The sequence below is a fragment of the Pan paniscus genome, chromosome 12, assembly GCF_029289425.2.
Source record: "Pan paniscus chromosome 12, NHGRI_mPanPan1-v2.0_pri, whole genome shotgun sequence".
Taxonomy (NCBI): domain Eukaryota; kingdom Metazoa; phylum Chordata; class Mammalia; order Primates; family Hominidae; genus Pan; species Pan paniscus.
In genome coordinates, this window is record NC_073261.2 from 32,379,585 (window position 1) to 32,403,263 (window position 23,679).

The following is a 23,679-nucleotide window of genomic DNA, read 5'->3' on the forward strand; positions in this document are numbered from 1 at the left end:
AAAGAAATCACCCAAATGCACATTAAAAACCTCTTACAACATATGTGCACATTCATAGATAACATGTAGGACTTGATTTTGTGTATTAAAAACTTGTAGAAAAGTTCAGGCAGTGCACTTAATGAATGCAACTTGATCTTTGTAAAATCAGTGATATATATTGCAGATCTATCCACATTGACCCAGTGAGGTATTTCTTGATTTACTGTATGATCTCATGATATGCCATGTGATGACTACAGCATATTATGCTCTCTTCATGCTGATACCATATGGATTTAAATATGATGACATACCAACATGGATATGCTTACGTGGTTGCTTTTATTGATTTATACTATATTAGAAATGAAACAGAAGTATTGGAAATCCTAGCAAGCATAGCTGTATCTCTCCCGTGGCTGTGTTGATTGCAACTGTTTCCCCCTTAAAGCATGTCTTTTTGACATGTCCTGACTCTGAGAAAATCCAGTGTGTGCTTTTCAGAGACTAACAGTAAGGAGTGGAAATGGCCAATGGTCAAAGTGTTACTTGTCCTCTTGGCTCCCCTTCATGAATGTTAAACTCTAATCTACTCAGGTCACAATTTAGAACCCCTTTGTTGATCCCAATAGAGTGTTCCCAGATGTCAAATGGCAAATAGGACTTTGATGAAGAAACACCCTGTAAAGCCACATTGCTCTGGTTTTTGTGTGTGAATGTGTGTGTGTGTGTGTGTGTATGTGTGTGTATTTTTTTCTCTTCTGAAAACTGTAAATAGAGGAATTTTCATTACAAATGAAAATGTTTCTGTTCCATATTTATTTCCTGTCTAATGTACTTTGCTCTTCTTGGATCTAGTAAGGATCTCAGCTTGTCTTTTTTATACCTGCAAAAAATTATGTCAGTGCTTCATTTTTCATGTCAATTACTGACATGTTTTCAAGTCTTCACAAGTTATTTCTGAAGATTTTGGTGCATCAAGGAGAGACTGTCATTGTAGTTAAAGAAGTTTCTAAATAGGTTATATTGAATAAAATTTCAGAGCTTGTTTCTCTGGAAAGCATAGACATAGTGGTGTTACGGGTAGTTAAACATAAAATAGCTCCACAAAGTGTTGTGTACATAAAAGTGTTCATATCCTGGAAAATTCTAGTTTATTGCTCAGTACTGTCTGCTGGAGAGGAAAACAGGTAGGATAGGCTGCTGAGCCTATGATAATAACTCATAATATGAGGTGAAAGCGTAGAGACAAAATGAGAGATGATAGATACTCAAACCGATGTGAGTGAAGAACAGCTGTGAAAGAGTGTCTATGGGAGAGAGGAGGCCATGGGGCTGCTTTTGTGAAGAAGGAATTTGTACATGTTAGTCAAGTGTCTGACATATTTAACATTTTAATAAAGCAAAACCTTATCTTCACGTGTGTCAGAATGGGATTGTACAGATGTCACAATACAGTGGTGGTGAAAATAATGAAGAAACTAATGTGGAGGTCAAAGAATCAAGTCCACCAATATGGTTATTAGATTTATGAACAAAAAAGAATGTATGTCAAATTGGGCAGGTGTAAACAAAGAAAGCAGCTAGTGAGGTAATTTGGAGGTTTCTGATGAGGAGACTTGTGGGAAGTCGCTTAATGGAAAGCAGAAGCAGAAGTTAGAAGGATGAGGGTAACCCACAGGGTCTCATTTCTTCTCCCTAGAAGTTTTGCACATCAATGATACATGCTTCGTTCACATCAGATTTTTGTTTTTTGTTTTTGTTTTTGGAAAGCTGTGTTTGCTGAGGTAGTTATTTTGTAAAACAACCTGAGAGACCCCGATGGTATATCATGTGAAACTAGATTTAAAAAAAAAGGAATCAAAGAATGTATTTTAAGAGTACTAAACAGATAACTGCCAATAATCATGACAATCATGACATATGTATATATATGTATTATGTCATATTGGTTGGTTATTTATAAGAAAAGAAGTCTCTAGTGATTTAGAAACTTTGTTTAGTTTATTTTCATAGGAATCTGATTACACATTATTTCATTGATGTGTATGTTTTTGCAAAAGTGGATGAAGAGACAGTGAGAAAGTCGAACTGCTGAATCCAGGAAATGTAAAAACATCAGGAATCTTCATGAGTATAAATAAAATGATTTTTTAAATTATAACTCTTAGATTAAGTGAACTCACTTCAGATGCATTTAGAATATTTGCATAAGGGATGATTTGATTTTTGGCTGCTCCAGGAACTACTGGAAGCAGGAAAGAGTGATAGAATTGGGATAAGCCACAGTGACTCATTGCTCCTCTTCGTTACCATTGGGCACCAGAGGTATATGTTTTGTTGACATTGGTTATTCAAATGAGATAAACATGAATATGCATACATTGGCTTTGTTTTTCAAGGAGCTATTGGATAAAATAGCAACTTAATAAAAATTCTCTAGAGAATAACATGATACTTTAACCAGACTATTTTAGAAGTGAAAATAATGTTGAATTCATTACTTCACTCCCAAATGGTTATTTTCAAGGAATATTGGAGTGATTTCCAGATGTAAAAGCTTATTCATATCTAATGCTTGTAGAAAGTTTATTTTGTATAAGTATGTCAACTTTGGTAATTTATCACACTTTTTGATGAAGTTTATATATTATACCTTGTTGCAATGAGTGGATGAAGGAACTTTTGGAAGGCTAAACTAGAAGATACAAGAGATGTAGGCACATTATTACACCATATGGGTGTGAGAAATAATGAATATTACATACTAGAATTCACCAAACATATATCCAAGCTGATTAAGTTAGGACACTTCCACTGAAGAGATTTCAACTAAAGTGTCATTATAATTGTGTACCTTCTCACTGATCAATCAAGTTAAAGAGCATGATGAATGTTTGCAGTAAAATGTTCCAAATCATTCTGATATCTTGCATGAAAGACATGCGGGTGCATGTATCACCTGCTTTGACGCTGATTCCCAGGTGTATGAGTTGGACTCTGATTTTAGATCACATTTGTCCTCATCACTCAGCATATCCACATTGATATTGACATGGTTTTATTTTAGTTTTAGACATATGGAGAAAGTCATATCACATTTGAAATTGTCAGTGTATATTTCTTGAAGCCTGTATTCCTATTTTCTTCAGTGTATTTCCTTCATGTTTAGTCCCAAGAAACAAAGTATAAAATATCAAAGCCTACAGTAATACAGGCAGGAGTACAAAACTTGATGCTAACATGCTATCCATGCATTAATGTATGGATAACATTATCATAGTTACATATGATTGATTATGTATCCCTTTTGCTTTTCAGTGTCTCCTCAGAAACAACCAGCTGAGAAGGTAATTAAAGTCTCATTTATATGTTGAACTATTAACTGTATAGTCTATGAAACCTACTTTACATATTGATTATTTTGTTTCAAATCCCATTCAGGCTACAAGTGATGACAAAGATTCTGTTTCAAATATAGCCACAGAAATAAAGGAGGGACCAATATCTGGGACAGGTAATTTTGCAAAACACTTCTAATGTCATGTTCAATCAAGATGGAAGAGAACTTCCCTTCCCCAAATAAATCAGTGGGGAGTTCATCTAAGCTGCACGTTCTGATTCAGTATGCCTGAGATTCTTCATTTGTAGTGAGTTCTGAGGTGACCCTGATGCTGCTGGTCCTTGGTCATGATCTGAGTAGTAAGATTGTAGACTTCCCTACATTGAAATTGGGAAGAAGAACCAATGGAGAGAAGTTCAACACATACCAGGCTAAGGGAGCAGCATAATTTTGCTTTAATTTTACAGCATGTTTCCACCAAGAGGGGAAAGAGAACGAGATGAAGTAATAGATATTATAGGCATCATATCATATTGCTATAAACAGAGGGAAAAGTGATCCTAATAACTCCATAAACACTGTAGAATGAGAGCTAAGAAGACCACTGATGTAGCAATTATTTTCCTCAAGAAGGAGTGATTGTGAGGCAGGAAGGAGGAAAAAGAAGGTATTTATGTAATTTTGGGGTTTCTGCTGAGGAAACCTGAGTGAACTCATTTCAGATGCATTTAGAATATTTGCATAAAAGAAGATTTGATTTTGGCTGCTCCAAGAACTACTGGAAGCAGGAAACAGTGCTAGAATTGGGATAAACCACAGTGACTCATTACTCCTCTTTGTTACTATTAGGCATCAGAGATATATGTTTTCTGGACTTTACTTATAAAAATGAGATAAACTTGCATATGAATACATTGGCTTCCTTGTTCAAGGAGCTAACTCTTGGATAAAATAGCTATTCAATGAAACTTCCTTAGAGACTAACATGATACTTCCAACAAGGCTATTTTAGAAACAAAAATGATGTTGAATTCTAATTAACTCCTACAGTGGTGATTTTCAATGAATATTGGAGTGATTTCTGAATGTAAAACTTATTAATATCTAATGCTTGTAGCAGTTTTACTTTGTAGAAGTATGTTAACATTGGTAATTGATATTTTTATTGAGGCTAATATATTATCGTTTGTTGCCAAGAGTGGATGAAGAAACTTTCAGAAGGCTAAACTAGTGGATACAAGAAACTTAGGCAAATTATTACACCACATGGGTGTGAGAAATAATGAATATTATCTACTAGATTTCAGGAAACATATATCCAAGGTGATCAATTTAGGACACTTCCACTGAAGAGACGTGAAGTGTACATTTAACTGAATTGTCATCGTAATTGTGTATCTTCTAGTTATTGGGCAAGTTAAAGGGCATGATGAACGTTTGTAGTATAATGGTGTAAATCCTTTTGATTTCTTGCAAGAAAGACATGTGGGATCATGTACCACCTGCTTTGACATTGATTCTCAGGTGTGTGAGTTACTCCTCTGATTTGTCCTCATCACTCGGCATATCCACATTGATATTGACACGGTTTTATTTTAGTTTTAGACATATCACGAATCATACCATGTTTGAAATTGTAAGGGTATATTTTGTGAAGGCTGTATTCCTTTTTTTTCAGTGTATTTCTGTCATGTTCCAGTCTCCAGACAAAAAGTAGAAAACAGCAAAGCCTACACTAGTACAGGCAGGAAGATATAGTTTGATGCTAACACTGCATGAATGTATGGATAAATTTATCATATGTACATGTGAGTGATTATGTATCCCTTTTGCTTTTCAGTGTCTTCTCAGAAACAACTAGCTGAGAAGGTAATTAAAGTCTCATTTATATGTTGAACTATTAACTGTATAGTCTATGAAACCTACTTTACGTATTGATTATTTTGTTTCAAATCCCATTCAGACTACAAGTGATGAGAAAGATTCTGTTTCAAATATAGCCACAGAAATAAAGGAGGGACAACAATCTGGGACAGGTAATTTTGCAAAACACATTTAATGTCATGTTCAGTCAAGATAGAAAAGTACTTCTCTTCCCTGGAATAAATCAGCGGGGGATTCATTGAAGCTGCACGTTCTGATTCAGCAGGCCTGAGATTCTTCAGTTCTCAGGTGACACTGATGCTGCTGGTCTTTGACATGATCTTTGCAGTAAGATTATAGACTTCCCCACATTGAAATTGGGAAGAAGAAACGTTGGAGAGCCATTAAAGACATATGGAGTCAGGGGACAGCATAATTTTGCATTAATTCTACAGCATGTTTTCACCAAGGGTGGATGGAGAAAGAGATGAAGTATAGATTTTACAGACATCACATCGTATTGCTAAAAACAGATGGAGAAATTATGGTAATAACCCATAAACACTGTAGAACGAGAGCTAAGGAGACCACTGATGTAGCAATGACTTTCCTCAAGGAAGAGGATTGTCAGGCAGGAAGGAGGGAAAATAAGAAGTTATTTATGTAATTTTGGGGTTTCTTCTGAGGAAACCTGAGTTCAGTTGTATATTCGAACATTTTTGTAAAAGAAGCTTTGATTTTGGCTGCTTTAGGAAACAGTGGAAGCAGGAAGGAGTACTAGAACTGGGATAAACCACAGTGACTCATTACTCCTCTTTGTTACTGTTGGGCATCAGAGATATACATTTTGTTGATATTAGTTATTCAAATGACATAAACATGAATATGCATATATTGGCTTTGCTTTTCAATTAGCTAACTTTTGGATAAAAATAGCAATTTAATGAAAATGCTTTAGAGAATAACATGATATTTTATGCCAGACTATTTTAGAAAGAAAAATAATGGTGAATTCATTAATTGACTTTTAAAATTCTTATTTTCAATGAATATTGGAGGGATTTCCAAATGTAAAAGGTTATTCATATCTAATGCTTGTAGCAACTTTATTTTGTATAAGTATGTCAAATTTGATCATTTATTATGCTTTTTGATAAGGTTTATATATTATATTTGTTGCCATGAGTGGACGAAGAACCTTTCTGTAGCGTAAACTAGAGGACACAACAAATGTAGGCACATTATTACACCACATGGGTTTGAGAAATAAAGAATATTATATACAGGATTATCCCAACCTATATCCAAGCTGTTGAAGCTGGGCCACTTCCACCGAGGACTTGTGAAGTGTACATTCTACTAAAGTGTCATTGTCATTGTGTACCTGCTCAATTACCAGGCAAGTTAAAGAGCATGATGAATACTTGCAGTATAATGGTATAAATCCCTCTGATGTCTTGCATGAAAAACATGCAGTAGCATTTAGTACCTTCTTTGACATTGATTCCTGGGTGTATGAGTTGCTCCTCTGATTTTAGATCACATTTCTTTTCATCATTCGGCATATCCACATTGATATTGACACTTTTTATTTCAGTAATACACACATGACGCATAATACCTCTTTGTAATTTCTGACTGTATATTTTCTGGAAGCGTGTATTCCTATTTTCTTCAGCATATTTCCTCATGTTCCTGTCCCAAAGACACAAACTGTAAAACATCAAATCCTACACTAGTGCAGGCGGGAGGATACAGCTTGATGCTAACACTGCATGAATGTATGGATGACTTTGTCATATTTACATATGATGAATTATATATTTCTTTTACTTTTCAGTGTCTCCTCAGAAACAATCAGCCTGGAAGGTAGTTACTCTTTCATTTATATTTTGAATTATTTATTGCATAGCCTATGAAATATATATTATGTATTGACTATTTTGTTTCTCTTTCCATTCAGGTTATATTTAAAAAGAAAGTTTCTCTTTTGAATATTGCCACAAGAATAATGGGCGGTGGGAAATCTGGAACAGGTAATTTGGCAATACACATTTAATGTCATGTGCACTCAAGACAGAAGAGAACATCCCACCCCTGAATAGATCAGTGGGGTGTCATTGAAAATGCACTTTCTGATTCAGCAGGCCTGAGATTGTGCATTTCTAGTAAGTTGTCAGGTGGTGCTGATGCTGCTGGTCGTTGGCCATGATCTTAGTAACAAGCTTGTAGAGTTCCCTACATTGAATTTGGATGGAAGAACCATTGGAAAACAGTTCAAGACATAAGAGGATCGGAGGACAGCATAATTTTGCTCTTATTTCAGAGCATGTTTCTATGGAGAGGGGAAGGAGAAAGAGAAGAAGTAACAGAAATTATAGATGTCAGATGGTACTGCTAAAACCAGAGGGAGGAAGTTGTCATAATAACCTGTAAACACTGGAGAATGAGAAACAGTTACCACTGATGTAGTAATTATTTTCATCAAGAAAGAGGGATTGCAAGGCAAGAAAGAGGGGAAGGAAGAAGTTATTTAGGTAATTTTGGGGTTTCTGCTGAGGAAACCTGAGTGAACTCACTTCAGATGCATTTAGAATGTTTGCATACCAGAAGATTTGATTTCTGACTGCTCCGATGACTACCGGAATCAGGAAGGAGTGCTAGAGTTGGGATAAACCACAGTGCCTCATTCCTGTTTATTAGTATCAGACATCAGACATATATTTTTTATTAGTTATTCAAATGAGTTAAAATTTAATACGACTATATTAGCTTTTTTCCAAAGTGCTGGCTTTTTCATTAAAATAGCTATTTAGTGAAAATTCTTTATAATACAATGATATTCCAGAGCAGACTAATTTTGCAGACAAAAATAATGTTAAATGTATTAATTGAATCCTAAAATGGTTATTTTCAATGAATATTGGACTGATATCCAAATGTAAAAGCTTATTAATATCTAATGCCAGGAGCCATTGCATTTTGTATAAATATGTGTAATTTATTGTACTTTTTGATGAGGTTTATATATTATACCTTCTTGCCATTAGTGGATGAAGAAAATTACTGAAGGCTAAACTAGAGGATACAAGAAATGTAGGCAGATTATTACACCACATGGGTATGATAAATAATGAATACTATCTACTAGGATTCACCAACCATATATCCAAGCTGATCAATTTAGTTCCCTTCCACTTAAGAGACATGAAGTGTATATTCAACTGAAGTGTCATTATAATTGTGTACCTTCTCAGTTATCAGGCAAGTTAAAGAGCATGATGAATGTTTGTAGTATACTAGTGTAAATCCTTTTGATAGCTTGCATGAAAGACATGGAGGATCATGTAGCACCTGCTTTGACATTGATTCTCAGGTGTATGAGTTGCTCCTCTGATTTTAGATCACACTTGTCCTCATCATTCGACATATTCTCATTGATACTAACACTGTTTCATTTTAGTTTTAGACATATGAAAAATCATACCATGATTGACATTGTAAGGGTTTATTTTGTGAAACCTATATTTCTTTTTTTTCAGTGTATTTCTGTCATGTTCCAGTCCCCAGACACAAAAATCAAAGCCTATACTAATACAGGCAGGAGCATACAGCTTGATTCTAACACTTCATGAATGTATAGATAACTTTATCATATTTACATATGAGTGATTATGTATCCCTTTTGCTTTTCAGTGTCTTCTCAGAAACAACCACCCTCAAAGGTAATTAAACTCTCATTTATATTTTGTATTAGTAACTGTATAGTCCATGAAACATACTTTCTTTATTGATAATTTGCTTCAAATTACTTTCAGGCTACAAGTGACAAGACAGATTCTGCTTTGAATATAGCTACAGAAATAAAGGATGGACTACAATGTGGGACAGGTAATTTTGCAAAACACATTAAATGTCATGTTCAGTCCAGATAGAAAAGAACTTCTCTTCCCTGAATAAATCAGCGGGGGGCTCATCAAAGCTGCACATTCTGATTCAGCAGGCCGGAGATTCTTCATTTGTAATAAGTTCTTGGGTGACGCTGATGCTGCTGGTCTTGGACATGATCTTCGCAGTAAGATTATAGACTTCCCCACATTGAAATTGGGAAGAAGAGACATTGGAGAGCAGATCAAGACATAAGGGGCTCAGGGGACAGCATAATTTTGCTTTAATTCTACAGCATGTTTTCACCAAGGGTGGAAGGAGAATGAGTTGAAGTATAGATTTTACAGACGTCACATCGTATTGCTAAAAACAGATGGAAAAGTGATTGTAATAACCAGTAAAAATTGTAGAACGAGAACTAACGAGACCACTGATGTAGCAATGATTTTCCTCAAGGAAGAGGGATTGTGAGGCAGGAAAGAGGGAAAAGAAGAAGTTATTTATGTAATTTTGGGGTTTCTGCTGAGGAAACCTGAGTGAACTCACTTCGGATGCATTTAGCATATTTACACAAAAAAGATTTGATTTTGGCAGCTCCAGGAACTACTGGATGAAGCAAAGAAAGCTAGAATTGGGATAAACCACATTGACTAATTACTTCTCTTTGCTACTATTAGGCATAAGACATATATCTTTTGTTGATTTTTGTTATAAAAATTAGATAAACTTGAATATCAATACATTGGCTTCTTTCATCAAAGAGCTATCTCACGGATAAAATAGCTATTTAATGAATATTATTTAGAGAATAGTATGATCCTCCTAACAAGACAATTTTAAAAACAAATATAATGTTGAGTTCATCAACTGACTCTTAAAACGGTCATTTTCAATGAATATTGGAGTGATTTCCAAGTACAAAAGCTTATTAATATCCAATGCTTTTAGCAGTTTTATTTAGTAGAAGTATGTCAAAATTGATAATTGATGATGCTTTTTATTGAGGTTTATATATCATACTTTGTTGCCATGAGTGGATGAAGAAATGTCCGGGAAGGCTAAACTAGAGAATACAGGAAACTTAGGCAAATTGTTGCACCACATGGATATGAGAAATAATGAGTATTATTTACTCGGATTCAGGAAACATATATCCAAGCTGAGCAATTTAGGACACTTCACTGAAGAGACAGAGACATGAGGTGTACATTCAACTGAAGTGTCACTGTAATTGTGTACCTTCTCAGTTACTGGGCAAGTTAATGAACATGATGAATGTTTGCAGTATAATGGTGTAAATCATTTGGATATCTTGCATAAAAGACAAGTGGGTGCATGTGCCACCTGCTTTGAGATTTTCCCAGGTGATTGAGTTTCCCCTCTGATTTTTGATCACATTTGTCGTGATCACTTGGGATACCCTTTTTGATATTGACACTAATTTATTTTTCTTTTAGATATACGAGAAATCATATTATGTTTGAAATAGTTAGGAATATATCGTGACACATCAATTCCTGTTTTCTTTAGTATATTTCTGTCATGCTCCTGGCTTAAGACATAAAGTAGAAAACATCAAAGCCTACACTAATACAGGCAGGCGGATACAGCTTGATGCTAACACCGCATGAATGTATGGAAAACTTTATCATATTTACATATGAGTGATTATCCCTTTTGCTTTTCAGTGTCTTCTCAGAAACAACCAGCCTTGAAGGTAATTAAACTTTCATTTATATTGTGAACAAGTAAATCTATAGTCTATGAAACATGCTTCATTTATTTATTTATTTATTATTTTCTTTCAAATTCCATTCAGGCTACAACTGACGAGGAAGATTCTGTTTCGAATATAGCCACAGAAATAAAGGATGGAGAAAAATCTGGGACAGGTAATTTTGCAAAAGACATTTAATGTCACGTTCAATCCAGATAGAAAAGAACTTCTCTACCCCGAATAAATCAGTGGAGGGCAGGTGGGGGGGCTCACTGAAGCTGCACATTCTGATTCAGTGGGCTTGAGAGTCTTCATTTGTAATAAATTCTTGGGTGACACTAATGCTGCTGGCTTGGAACGTGATCTTTGCAGTAAGATTATACACTTCCCCACGTTGAAATTGGGAAGAAGAAACATGGAGAGAGGTTCAAGACATAAGGGGCTCTGGGGAACAGCATAGTTTTGCTTTAATTCTACAGCATGGTTTCACTAAGGGTGGAAGGAGAAAGAGAGGAAGTATAGATTTTACAGACATCACATCGTACTGCTGAGAAAAGACACAAAACTGATAGTAATAACCCATAGACACTGTAGCACGAGAACTAAGGAGATCCCTGATGTAGCAATTATTTTCCCAAGGAAGATGGATTGTCAGACAGGAAGGAGGGAAAAGAAGTTATTTGTATAATTTAGGGGATTCTGCTGAGGAAATCTGAGTGAACTCACTTCACATGCATTTGGAATATGTGCTTAAAAAATATTAGATTTTGGCAGCTCCAGGAACTACTGGAAGCAGGAAACAATGCTAGAATTGGGATAAAGCACACTGACTCATTACTCCTTTTTGTTACTATTAGGCATCAGAGATACATGTTTTGTTGACTTATAAAAATGAGATAAACTTGAATATGAATACATTGGCTTCCTTGTTCCAGGAGCTATCTCTTGGATAAAATAGCTATTTCATGAAACTTCTTTAGAGACTAACATGATACTCCCAAGAAGTATCATGTTTTAGAAACAAAAATTATGTTGAATTCTAATTAACTCCTAAAATGGTCATTTTCAATGAATATTGCAGTGATTTCTGAATGAAAAACTGCTCAATATCTAACGCTTGTAGCAGTTCTACTTTGTAGAAGTATGTCAAAATTGATAGTTGATGATATTTTTATTGAGGCTAATATATTATCCTTTGGTGCCATGACATGATGAAGAAAGTTTTGGAGGGATAAACTAGTGGATACAAGAAACTTAGGCAAATTATCACACCGCATGGGTGTGAGAGATAATGAATATTATCTACTAGGTATCAGCAAACAGATATCCAAGGTGATCAATTTAGGACACTTCCACTGAAGGGATGTGAAGTGTATGTTCAACTGAAGTGCCATGGTAACTGTGTGCCTTCTCAGTTATTGGGCAAGTTAAAGAGCATGATGAATGTTTGTAGTATAATGGTGTAAATCCTTTTGATTTGTTGCACGAAAGACATGTGGGATCATGTAGCACCTGCTTTGACATTGATTCTCACGTGTATGAGTTGCTCCTCCGATTTTAGATCAGTTTGTCCTCATCACTCGGCATATCCATGTTGATATTGACACGGTTTTATTTTAGTTTTCGACGTATGACGAATCATACCATGTTTGAAATTGTAAGGGTATATTTGATGGAGCCTGTATTCCCTCTTACCAGTGTATTTCTGTCATGTTCCAGTCCCAAGACACAAAGTAGAAGACATCAGAGCCTACACTAGTACAGGCAGAAGGATACAGCTTGATGCTAACACTGTGTGAATGTATGGATTACTTTATCATATTTATATATGAGTGATTATGTATCCCTTTTGCTTTTCAGTGTCTTCTCAGAAACAACCAGCCTTGAAGGTAATTAAACTCTCATTTACATTGTAGTCTATGACACATACTTCATTGATTTATTTATTATTTTCTTTCAAATTCCATTCAGGCTACAACTGACGGGGAAGATTCTGTTTCGATTATAGCCACAGAAATAAAGGATGGAGAAAAATCTGGGACAGGTAATTTTGCAAAAGACATTTAATGTCACATTCTATCCAGATAGAAAAGAACTTCTCTACCCTGAATAAATCAGCGGAGGGCGGTTGGGGGGGCTCGCCAAAGCTGCACATTCTGATCCAGCAGTCCTGAGAGTCTTCATTTGTAATAAATTCTTGGGTGACGCTAATGCTGCTGGCTTGGAACGTGATCTTTGCAGTAAGATTATACACTTCCCCACGTTGAAATTGGGAAGAAGAAATATGGAGAGAGGTTCAAGACATAAGGGGCTCTGGGGAACAGCATAGTTTTGCATTAATTCTACAGCATGGTTTCACTAAGGGTGGAAGGAGAAAGAGAGGAAGTATAGATTTTACAGACGTCACATCGTACTGCTAAGAACAGACAGAAAACTTGTTGTAATAACCTGTACACACTGTAGGAGAACTAAGGAGACCCCTGGTGTAGCAATCATTTTCCCAAGGAAGACGGATTGTGAGGCAGGAAGGTGTGAAAAGAGGCAGTCATTTATATAATTTTGGGGTTTCCGCTGAGGAAACCTGAGTGAACTCACTTCAGATGCATTTGGAATATTTTAATAAAAAATACTTGATTTTGGCTGCTGCAGGAACTGCTGGAAGAAGGAAACAATCCTAGAATTGGCATAAAAACACACTGACTCATTACTCCTCTTTGTTACTATTAGGCATCAGAGATACATGTTTTGTTGATTTTAGTTATTGAAATGAGACAAACTTGAATATGAATACTTGGCTTCCTTTTTCAAGGAGCTACCTCTTGGATACAATAGCTATTTTATGAAACTTCTTTAGAGAACAACATGATACTCCCAACAAGGCTATCTGAGAAACAAAAATTATGCTGGATTCTAATTAACTCCTAAAATGGTCATTTTCAATGAATATTGCAGTGATTTCTGAATGAAAAACTGATCAATATCTAATGCTTGTAGCAGTTTTACTTTGTATAGGTATGTCAAAATTGATAATTGATGATATTTTTATTGAGGCTAATATATTATCCTTTGTTGCCACGACTGGATGAAGAAACTTTCGGAAGGCTAAACTAGTGGATAGAAGAAACTTAGGCAGATTATTACACCATATGGTTGAGAGAGATAATGAATATTATCTACTAGGTATCAGCAAACAGATATCCAAGGTGATCAATTTAGCACACTTCCACTGAAGAGATGTGAAGTGTACGTTCAACTGAATTGTCGTCGTAATTGTGTGCCTTCTCAGTAATTGGGCAAGTTAAAGAGCATGATGAATGTTTGTAGTATAATGGTGTAAATCCTTTTAATTTGTTGCATGAAAGATAAGTGGGATCATGTAGCACCTGCTTTGACATTGATTCTCAGGTGTATGAGTTGCTCCTCTGATTTTAGATCACTTTGTCCTCCTCACTCGGCATATCCACGTTGATATTGACACGGTTTTATTTTAGTTTTTGGCAGATGACAAATCATACCATGTTTGAAATTCTAAGACTATATTTCATGGCGCCTGTATTCCCTTTTCTCAGCGTATTTCTGTCATGTTCTAGTCCCCAGACACAAAGTAGAAGCCATCAAAGCCTACGCTAATACAGGCAGGAGGACAGAGGTTGATGCTAACACTGCATGAATATGTGGATAATTTTGTCATTTTTACATATGAGTGATTATGAATCCCTTTTACTTTTCAGTGTCTTCTGAGGAACCGCCAGGCTTGAAGGTAAGGAAACTGTCATTTATATTGTGAACTAGTAAATGTATAGTCTATGAAACATACTTTATTAATTTATTATTTCATTTCAAATTCCATTCAGGCTACAAGAGACGAGAAAGATTCTCTTTTGAATATAGCCAGAGGAAAAAAGCATGGAGAAAAAACTAGGAGAGGTAATTTTGAAAAGAGATTTAATGTCATGTTCAGTCCAGATAGATAAGAAATTCTCTTCCCTGAATAAATCAGCGGGGGGCTCGTTGAAGCTGCACATTCTGATTCAGCAGTCCTGAGATTCTTCATTTCAAGTAAGTTCTTGGGTGATGCTGATGCTGCTGGTCTGGAACATGATCTTCGCAGTAAGATTATACACTTCCCCACATTGAAATTGGGAAGAAGAAATATGGAGAGCAGTTCAAGGCATAAGGGGCTCTGGGGAACAACATAATTTTGCTTTAATTCTCCAGCTTGTTTTCAGTAAGGGTGGAAGGAGAAAGAGAGGAAGTATAGAATTTACACACTTCAGATCGTACTGCCAAGAAAAGACAGAAAGCTTGTTGTGCAACCCGTAGACACTGTAGGAGAACTAAGGAGACCCCTGGTGTAGCAACTATTTTCCTAAGGGAGACGGATTGTGAGGCAGGAAGGTGTGAAAAGAGGAAGTCATTTATATAATTTTGGGGTTTCTGCTGAGGAAACCTGAGTGAACTCAACTTCAGATGCATTTGGAATATTTTCATAACAAATATTTGATTTTGGCTGCTCCAGGAACTACTACTGGAAGCAGGAAACAATGGTATAATTGGAATACACCACCACACTGACTCATTACTCCTCTTGGTTACTAGGAGGCATCAGAGATACATGTGTTGTTGATTGTAGTTACAAAAATGAGATAATCTTGAATACGAATAAATTTGCTTCCTTGTTCAAGGAGCTACCTCTTGGATAAAATAGCTATTTAATGACACTTCTTTAGAGAATAACACGATACTCCCAACAAGACTATTTTAGACACAAGAATGATGTTGAATTCTAACTAACTCCTAAAATGGTCATTTTCAATGAATATTGCAGTGATTTCTGAATGAAAAACTGATTAATATCTAATGCTTGTAGCCATTTTACTTTGTAGAAGTATGTCAAAGTTGATAATTGATGATATTTTTATTGAGGCTAATATATTATCCTTTGGTGCCAAGAGTGGATGAAGAAACTTTCGGAAGCCTAAACTAGTGGATACATGAAACTTAGGCAAATTATTACACTACATGGGTGTGAGAGATAATGAATATTATCTACTAGGTATCAGCAAACAGATATCCAAGGTGATCAATTCAGGACACTTCCACTGAAGAGATGTGAAGTGTACGTTCAGCTGGAGTGTCATCGTAATTGTGTGCCTTCTCAGTTATTGGGCAAGTTAAAGAGCATGATGACTGTTTGTAGTATAATGGTGTAAATCCTTTTGATTTGTTGCATGAAAGACATGTGGGATCATGTAGCACCTGCTTTGACATTGATTCTCACGTGTATGAGTTGCTCCTCTGTTTTTAGATCACATTTGTCCTCATCACTCAGCATATCCACATTGATATGGACACGGTTTTATTTTGGGTTTCGACACATGACAAATCATACCATGTTTGAAATTGTAAGGGTATATTTCATGGAGCCTGTGTTCCCTTTTTTCAGTGTATTTCTGTCACGCTCTGGTCCCCAGAGACAGAGTAGAAGCCATCAAAGCCTCCACTAATACAGGCAGGAGGACAGAGGTTGATGCTAACACCGTGTGAATGTATGGATAACTTTATCATATTTACATGTGAGTGATTATGTATCCCTTTTGCTTTTCAGTGTCTTCTCGGCAAAAAGCAGCCTTGAAGGTAATAAAACTCTCATTTATATTGTGAGCTAGTAAACGTAAAGCCTATGAAACATACCTTATTTATTATTTTGTTTCAAATTCCATTCAGGCTACAAGTGATGAGAAAGATTCTTTTTCAAATATAACCAGAGAAAGAAAGGATGGAGAAATATCTAGGACAGGTAACTTTGCGAAACACATTTAATGTCATGTTCAGTCCAGATAAGAAGTTCTCTTCCCCGAATAAATCAGTGGGGGGCTGGTCGAAACTGCACATTCTGATTCAGTAGGCCTGAGATTCTTCATTTCTAATAAGTTCTTGGGTTATGCTGATGCTGCTGGTCTGGAACATGATCTTCGCTGTAAGATTATACACATCCCCACGTTGCAATTGGGAGGAAGAAATATGGAGAGCAGTTGAAGACTTAAGGGGCTCTGGGGCACAGCATAATTTTGCTTTATTTCTGGAGCATCTTTTCATTAAGGGTGTAAGGAGAAAGAGAGGAAGTACAGATTTTACAGACGTCACATGGTAGTGCTAAAAAGAGACAGAAAACTGTTCATAATAAGCCGTAGACACTGTAGAAGGAGAACTGAGGAGACCCCTGATGTAGCAATTATTTTCCGAATGAAGACGGATTGTGAGGCAGGAAGGTGGGAAAAGAGGAAGTCATTTATATAATTTTGGGGTTACTGCTGAGGAAACCTGAGTGAACTCACTTCAGATGCATTTGGAACATTTGCATAAACAATATTTGATTTTGGCAGCTCCAGCAATTTCTGGAAGCAGGAAACATTTCTTGAATTGGCATAAAAACACAATGACTCATTACTCCTCTTTGTTACTATTAGGCATCAGAGATACATGTTTTGTTGATTTTACTTATAGAAATGAGATAAACGTGAATATGACTACGTTGGCTTCCTTCTTCAAAGAGCTACCTCTTGTATAAAATAGCTGTTTAATGAAACTTCTCTAGAACATAACATGATACTCCCAACAAGGCTATTTTAGAGACAAAAATTGTGTTGCATTCTAATTAAGTCCTAGAGTGATCATTTTCAATGAATATTGGAATGATTTCTGAATGTAAATCTTATCAATATCTAATGCTTGTAGCAGTTTTACTTTGTACAAATATGTCAAAATTGATAAATGATGATATTTTTATTGAGGCTAATATATTATCCTTTGGTGCCATGAGTGGATGAAGAAACGTTTGGAAGGCTAAACTAGTGGATACAAGAAACTTAAGCAAAGTATTACACCACATGGGTGTGAGAGATAATGATTATTATCTACTAGGTATCAGCAAACAGGTATCCAAAGTGATCAATTTAGGACACTTCCACTGAAGAGATGTGAAGTGTAAGTTCAACTGAAGTATCGTCGCAATTGTGTGCCTTCTCAGTTATTGGGCAAGTTAAAGAGCATGATGAATGTTTGTAGTATAATGGTGTAAATCCTTTTGATTTGTTGCACAAAAGACATGTGGGATCATGTAGCACCTGCTTTGACATTGATTCTCGGGTGTGTGAGTTGCTCCTCTGATTTTAGATCACATTTGTTCTCATCACTCGGCCTATGCACGTTGAGATTGTCACGGTTTTATTTTAGTTTTAGACACACGAGAAATCGTACCATGTTTGAAATTGTAAGGGTATATTTCATGGAGCCTGTATTCCCTTTTCTCAGTGTACTTCTGTCATGTTCTAGTCCCCAGACACAAAGTAGAAGCCATCAAAGCCTGCGCTAATACAGGCAGGAGGACAGAGGTTGATGCTAACACCGCATGAATGTATGGATATCTTTGTCATATTTACATATGAGTGATTATGAATCCCTTTTGCTTTTCAGTGTCTTCTCAGAAACCACCAGCCTTGAAGGTAATGAAACTCTCATTTATGTTGTGAACGAGTTAATGTATGGTCTATGAAACATACTTTATTTGTTTATTATTTCGTTTCAAATTCCATTCAGGCTACAAGTGACGAGGAAGATTCTGTTTTGAGTATAGCCAGAGAAGAAAAGGATGGAGAAAAATCTAGGACAGGTAATTTTGAAAACAGATTTAATGTCGTGTTCTGTCCAGATAGATAAGAAGTTCTCTTCCCCAAATAAAGCAGCGGGTGGCTCGTCGAAGCTGCACTTTCTGATTCAGCAGGCCGGAGATTCTTCATTTGTAGTAAAGTTCTTGGGTGATGCTGATGCTGCTGGTCTGGAACATGATCTTCGCTGTAAGATTATACACTTCCCCACATTGAAGTTGGGAAGAAGATATATGGAGAGCAGTTGAAGACATAAGGGGCTCTGGGGAACAGCATAGTTTTGCTTTAATTCTCCAGCTTGTTCTCAGTAAGGGTGGAAGGAGAAAGAGAGGAAGTATCGATTTTACAGACGTCACATCGTACTGCTAAGAACAGACAGAAAACTTGTTGTAATAACCCGTACACACTGTAGGAGAACTAAGGAGACCCCTGGTGTAGCAATCATTTTCCCAAGGAAGACGGATTGTGAGGCAGGAAGGTGTGAAAAGAGGCAGTCATTTATATAATTTTGGGGTTTCCGCTGAGGAAACCTGAGTGAACTCACTTCAGATGCATTTGGAATATTTTAATAAAAAATACTTGATTTTGGCTGCTGCAGGAACTGCTGGAAGAAGGAAACAATCCTAGAATTGGCATAAAAACACACTGACTCATTACTCCTCTTTGTTACTATTAGGCATCAGAGATACATGTTTTGTTGATTTTAGTTATTGAAATGAGACAAACTTGAATATGAATACTTGGCTTCCTTTTTCAAGGAGCTACCTCTTGGATACAATAGCTATTTTATGAAACTTCTTTAGAGAACAACATGATACTCCCAACAAGGCTATTTGAGAAACAAAAATTATGCTGGATTCTAATTAACTCCTAAAATGGTCATTTTCAATGAATATTGCAGTGATTTCTGAATGAAAAACTGATCAATATCTAATGCTTGTAGCAGTTTTACTTTGTATAGGTATGTCAAAATTGATAATTGATGATATTTTTATTGAGGCTAATATATTATCCTTTGTTGCCACGACTGGATGAAGAAACTTTCGGAAGGCTAAACTAGTGGATAGAAGAAACTTAGGCAGATTATTACACCATATGGTTGAGAGAGATAATGAATATTATCTACTAGGTATCAGCAAACAGATATCCAAGGTGATCAATTTAGCACACTTCCACTGAAGAGATGTGAAGTGTACGTTCAACTGAATTGTCGTCGTAATTGTGTGCCTTCTCAGTAATTGGGCAAGTTAAAGAGCATGATGAATGTTTGTAGTATAATGGTGTAAATCCTTTTAATTTGTTGCATGAAAGATAAGTGGGATCATGTAGCACCTGCTTTGACATTGATTCTCAGGTGTATGAGTTGCTCCTCTGATTTTAGATCACTTTGTCCTCCTCACTCGGCATATCCACGTTGATATTGACACGGTTTTATTTTAGTTTTTGGCAGATGACAAATCATACCATGTTTGAAATTCTAAGACTATATTTCATGGCGCCTGTATTCCCTTTTCTCAGTGTATTTCTGTCATGTTCTAGTCCCCAGACACAAAGTAGAAGCCATCAAAGCCTACGCTAATACAGGCAGGAGGACAGAGGTTGATGCTAACACTGCATGAATATGTGGATAATTTTGTCATTTTTACATATGAGTGATTATGAATCCCTTTTACTTTTCAGTGTCTTCTGAGGAACCGCCAGGCTTGAAGGTAAGGAAACTGTCATTTATATTGTGAACTAGTAAATGTATAGTCTATGAAACATACTTTATTAATTTATTATTTCATTTCAAATTCCATTCAGGCTACAAGAGACGAGAAAGATTCTCTTTTGAATATAGCCAGAGGAAAAAAGCATGGAGAAAAAACTAGGAGAGGTAATTTTGAAAAGAGATTTAATGTCATGTTCAGTCCAGATAGATAAGAAATTCTCTTCCCTGAATAAATCAGCGGGGGGCTCGTTGAAGCTGCACATTCTGATTCAGCAGTCCTGAGATTCTTCATTTCAAGTAAGTTCTTGGGTGATGCTGATGCTGCTGGTCTGGAACATGATCTTCGCAGTAGGATTATACACTTCCCCACATTGAAATTGGGAAGAAGAAATATGGAGAGCAGTTCAAGGCATAAGGGGCTCTGGGGAACAACATAATTTTGCTTTAATTCTCCAGCTTGTTTTCAGTAAGGGTGGAAGGAGAAAGAGAGGAAGTATAGAATTTACACACTTCAGATCGTACTGCCAAGAAAAGACAGAAAGCTTGTTGTGCAACCCGTAGACACTGTAGGAGAACTAAGGAGACCCCTGGTGTAGCAACTATTTTCCTAAGGGAGACGGATTGTGAGGCAGGAAGGTGTGAAAAGAGGAAGTCATTTATATAATTTTGGGGTTTCTGCTGAGGAAACCTGAGTGAACTCACTTCAGATGCATTTGGAATATTTTCATAACAAATATTTGATTTTGGCTGCTCCAGGAACTACTACTGGAAGCAGGAAACAATGGTATAATTGGAATACACCACCACACTGACTCATTACTCCTCTTGGTTACTAGGAGGCATCAGAGATACATGTGTTGTTGATTGTAGTTACAAAAATGAGATAATCTTGAATATGAATAAATTTGCTTCCTTGTTCAAGGAGCTACCTCTTGGATAAAATAGCTATTTAATGACACTTCTTTAGAGAATAACACGATACTCCCAACAAGACTATTTTAGACACAAGAATGATGTTGAATTCTAACTAACTCCTAAAATGGTCATTTTCAATGAATATTGCAGTGATTGCTGAATGAAAAACTGATTAATATCTAATGCTTGTAGCCATTTTACTTTGTAGAAGTATGTCAAAGTTGATAATTGATGATATTTTTATTGAGGCTAATATATTATCCTTTGGTGCCAAGAGTGGATGAAGAAACTTTCAGAAGCCTAAACTAGTGGATACATGAAACTTAGGCAAATTATTACACTACATGGGTGTGAGAGATAATGAATATTATCTACTAGGTATCAGCAAACAGATATCCAAGGTGATCAATTCAGGACACTTCCACTGAAGAGATGTGAAGTGTACGTTCAGCTGGAGTGTCATCGTAATTGTGTGCCTTCTCAGTTATTGGGCAAGTTAAAGAGCATGATGAGTGTTTGTAGTATAATGGTGTAAATCCTTTTGATTTGTTGCATGAAAGACATGTGGGATCATGTAGCACCTGTGTTGACATTGATTCTCACGTGTATGAGTTGCTCCTCTGTTTTTAGATCACATTTGTCCTCATCACTCAGCATATCCACATTGATATGGACACGGTTTTATTTTGGGTTTCGACACATGACAAATCATACCATGTTTGAAATTGTAAGGGTATATTTCATGGAGCCTGTGTTCCCTTTTTTCAGTGTATTTCTGTCACGCTCTGGTCCCCAGAGACAGAGTAGAAGCCATCAAAGCCTCCACTAATACAGACAGGAGGACAGAGGTTGATGCTAACACCGTGTGAATGTATGGATAACTTTATCATATTTACATGTGAGTGATTATGTATCCCTTTTGCTTTTCAGTGTCTTCTCGGCAAAAAGCAGCCTTGAAGGTAATAAAACTCTCATTTATATTGTGAGCTAGTAAACGTAAAGCCTATGAAACATACCTTATTTATTATTTTGTTTCAAATTCCATTCAGGCTACAAGTGATGAGAAAGATTCTTTTTCAAATATAACCAGAGAAAGAAAGGATGGAGAAATATCTAGGACAGGTAACTTTGCGAAACACATTTAATGTCATGTTCAGTCCAGATAAGAAGTTCTCTTCCCCGAATAAATCAGTGGGGGGCTGGTCGAAACTGCACATTCTGATTCAGTAGGCCTGAGATTCTTCATTTCTAATAAGTTCTTGGGTTATGCTGATGCTGCTGGTCTGGAACATGATCTTCGCTGTAAGATTATACACATCCCCACGTTGCAATTGGGAGGAAGAAATATGGAGAGCAGTTGAAGACTTAAGGGGCTCTGGGGCACAGCATAATTTTGCTTTATTTCTGGAGCATCTTTTCATTAAGGGTGTAAGGAGAAAGAGAGGAAGTACAGATTTTACAGACGTCACATGGTAGTGCTAAAAAGAGACAGAAAACTGTTCATAATAAGCCGTAGACACTGTAGAAGGAGAACTGAGGAGACCCCTGATGTAGCAATTATTTTCCGAATGAAGACGGATTGTGAGGCAGGAAGGTGGGAAAAGAGGAAGTCATTTATATAATTTTGGGGTTACTGCTGAGGAAACCTGAGTGAACTCACTTCAGATGCATTTGGAACATTTGCATAAACAATATTTGATTTTGGCAGCTCCAGCAATTTCTGGAAGCAGGAAACATTTCTTGAATTGGCATAAAAACACAATGACTCATTACTCCTCTTTGTTACTATTAGGCATCAGAGATACATGTTTTGTTGATTTTACTTATAGAAATGAGATAAACGTGAATATGACTACGTTGGCTTCCTTCTTCAAAGAGCTACCTCTTGTATAAAATAGCTGTTTAATGAAACTTCTCTAGAACATAACATGATACTCCCAACAAGGCTATTTTAGAGACAAAAATTGTGTTGCATTCTAATTAAGTCCTAGAGTGATCATTTTCAATGAATATTGGAATGATTTCTGAATGTAAATCTTATCAATATCTAATGCTTGTAGCAGTTTTACTTTGTACAAATATGTCAAAATTGATAAATGATGATATTTTTATTGAGGCTAATATATTATCCTTTGGTGCCATGAGTGGATGAAGAAACGTTTGGAAGGCTAAACTAGTGGATACAAGAAACTTAAGCAAAGTATTACACCACATGGGTGTGAGAGATAATGATTATTATCTACTAGGTATCAGCAAACAGGTATCCAAAGTGATCAATTTAGGACACTTCCACTGAAGAGATGTGAAGTGTAAGTTCAACTGAAGTATCGTCGCAATTGTGTGCCTTCTCAGTTATTGGGCAAGTTAAAGAGCATGATGAATGTTTGTAGTATAATGGTGTAAATCCTTTTGATTTGTTGCACAAAAGACATGTGGGATCATGTAGCACCTGCTTTGACATTGATTCTCGGGTGTGTGAGTTGCTCCTCTGATTTTAGATCACATTTGTTCTCATCACTCGGCCTATGCACGTTGAGATTGTCACGGTTTTATTTTAGTTTTAGACACACGAGAAATCGTACCATGTTTGAAA

General features: G+C 36.3%; 1 protein-coding gene across 4 annotated transcripts in view; it reads left to right on the forward strand.

Moving 5' to 3' along the window:
- Nucleotides 1-23,679, forward strand: part of ANKRD36C (ankyrin repeat domain 36C) — a 178,317-nt gene that overhangs the window by 63,757 nt on the left and 90,881 nt on the right. For 3 of the 4 annotated variants that reach the window (XM_063594805.1, XM_063594806.1, XM_063594807.1), the window contains 16 exons: nt 3,304-3,332; nt 3,427-3,499; nt 5,166-5,194; nt 5,289-5,361; nt 7,029-7,057; nt 7,152-7,224; nt 8,885-8,913; nt 9,007-9,079; nt 10,765-10,793; nt 10,896-10,968; nt 12,654-12,682; nt 12,765-12,837; nt 20,141-20,169; nt 20,264-20,336; nt 22,017-22,045; nt 22,136-22,208. In XM_063594805.1, coding sequence (XP_063450875.1) covers nt 3,304-3,332; nt 3,427-3,499; nt 5,166-5,194; nt 5,289-5,361; nt 7,029-7,057; nt 7,152-7,224; nt 8,885-8,913; nt 9,007-9,079; nt 10,765-10,793; nt 10,896-10,968; nt 12,654-12,682; nt 12,765-12,837; nt 20,141-20,169; nt 20,264-20,336; nt 22,017-22,045; nt 22,136-22,208 — 816 coding nt within the window. Of the gene's footprint in view, nt 1-3,303; nt 3,333-3,426; nt 3,500-5,165; nt 5,195-5,288; nt 5,362-7,028; nt 7,058-7,151; nt 7,225-8,884; nt 8,914-9,006; nt 9,080-10,764; nt 10,794-10,895; nt 10,969-12,653; nt 12,683-12,764; nt 12,838-14,524; nt 14,554-14,647; nt 14,721-16,401; nt 16,431-16,520; nt 16,594-18,269; nt 18,299-18,392; nt 18,466-20,140; nt 20,170-20,263; nt 20,337-22,016; nt 22,046-22,135; nt 22,209-23,679 lie in introns of all 4 variants that reach the window. The other variant, XM_063594808.1, reaches the window with a different exon arrangement.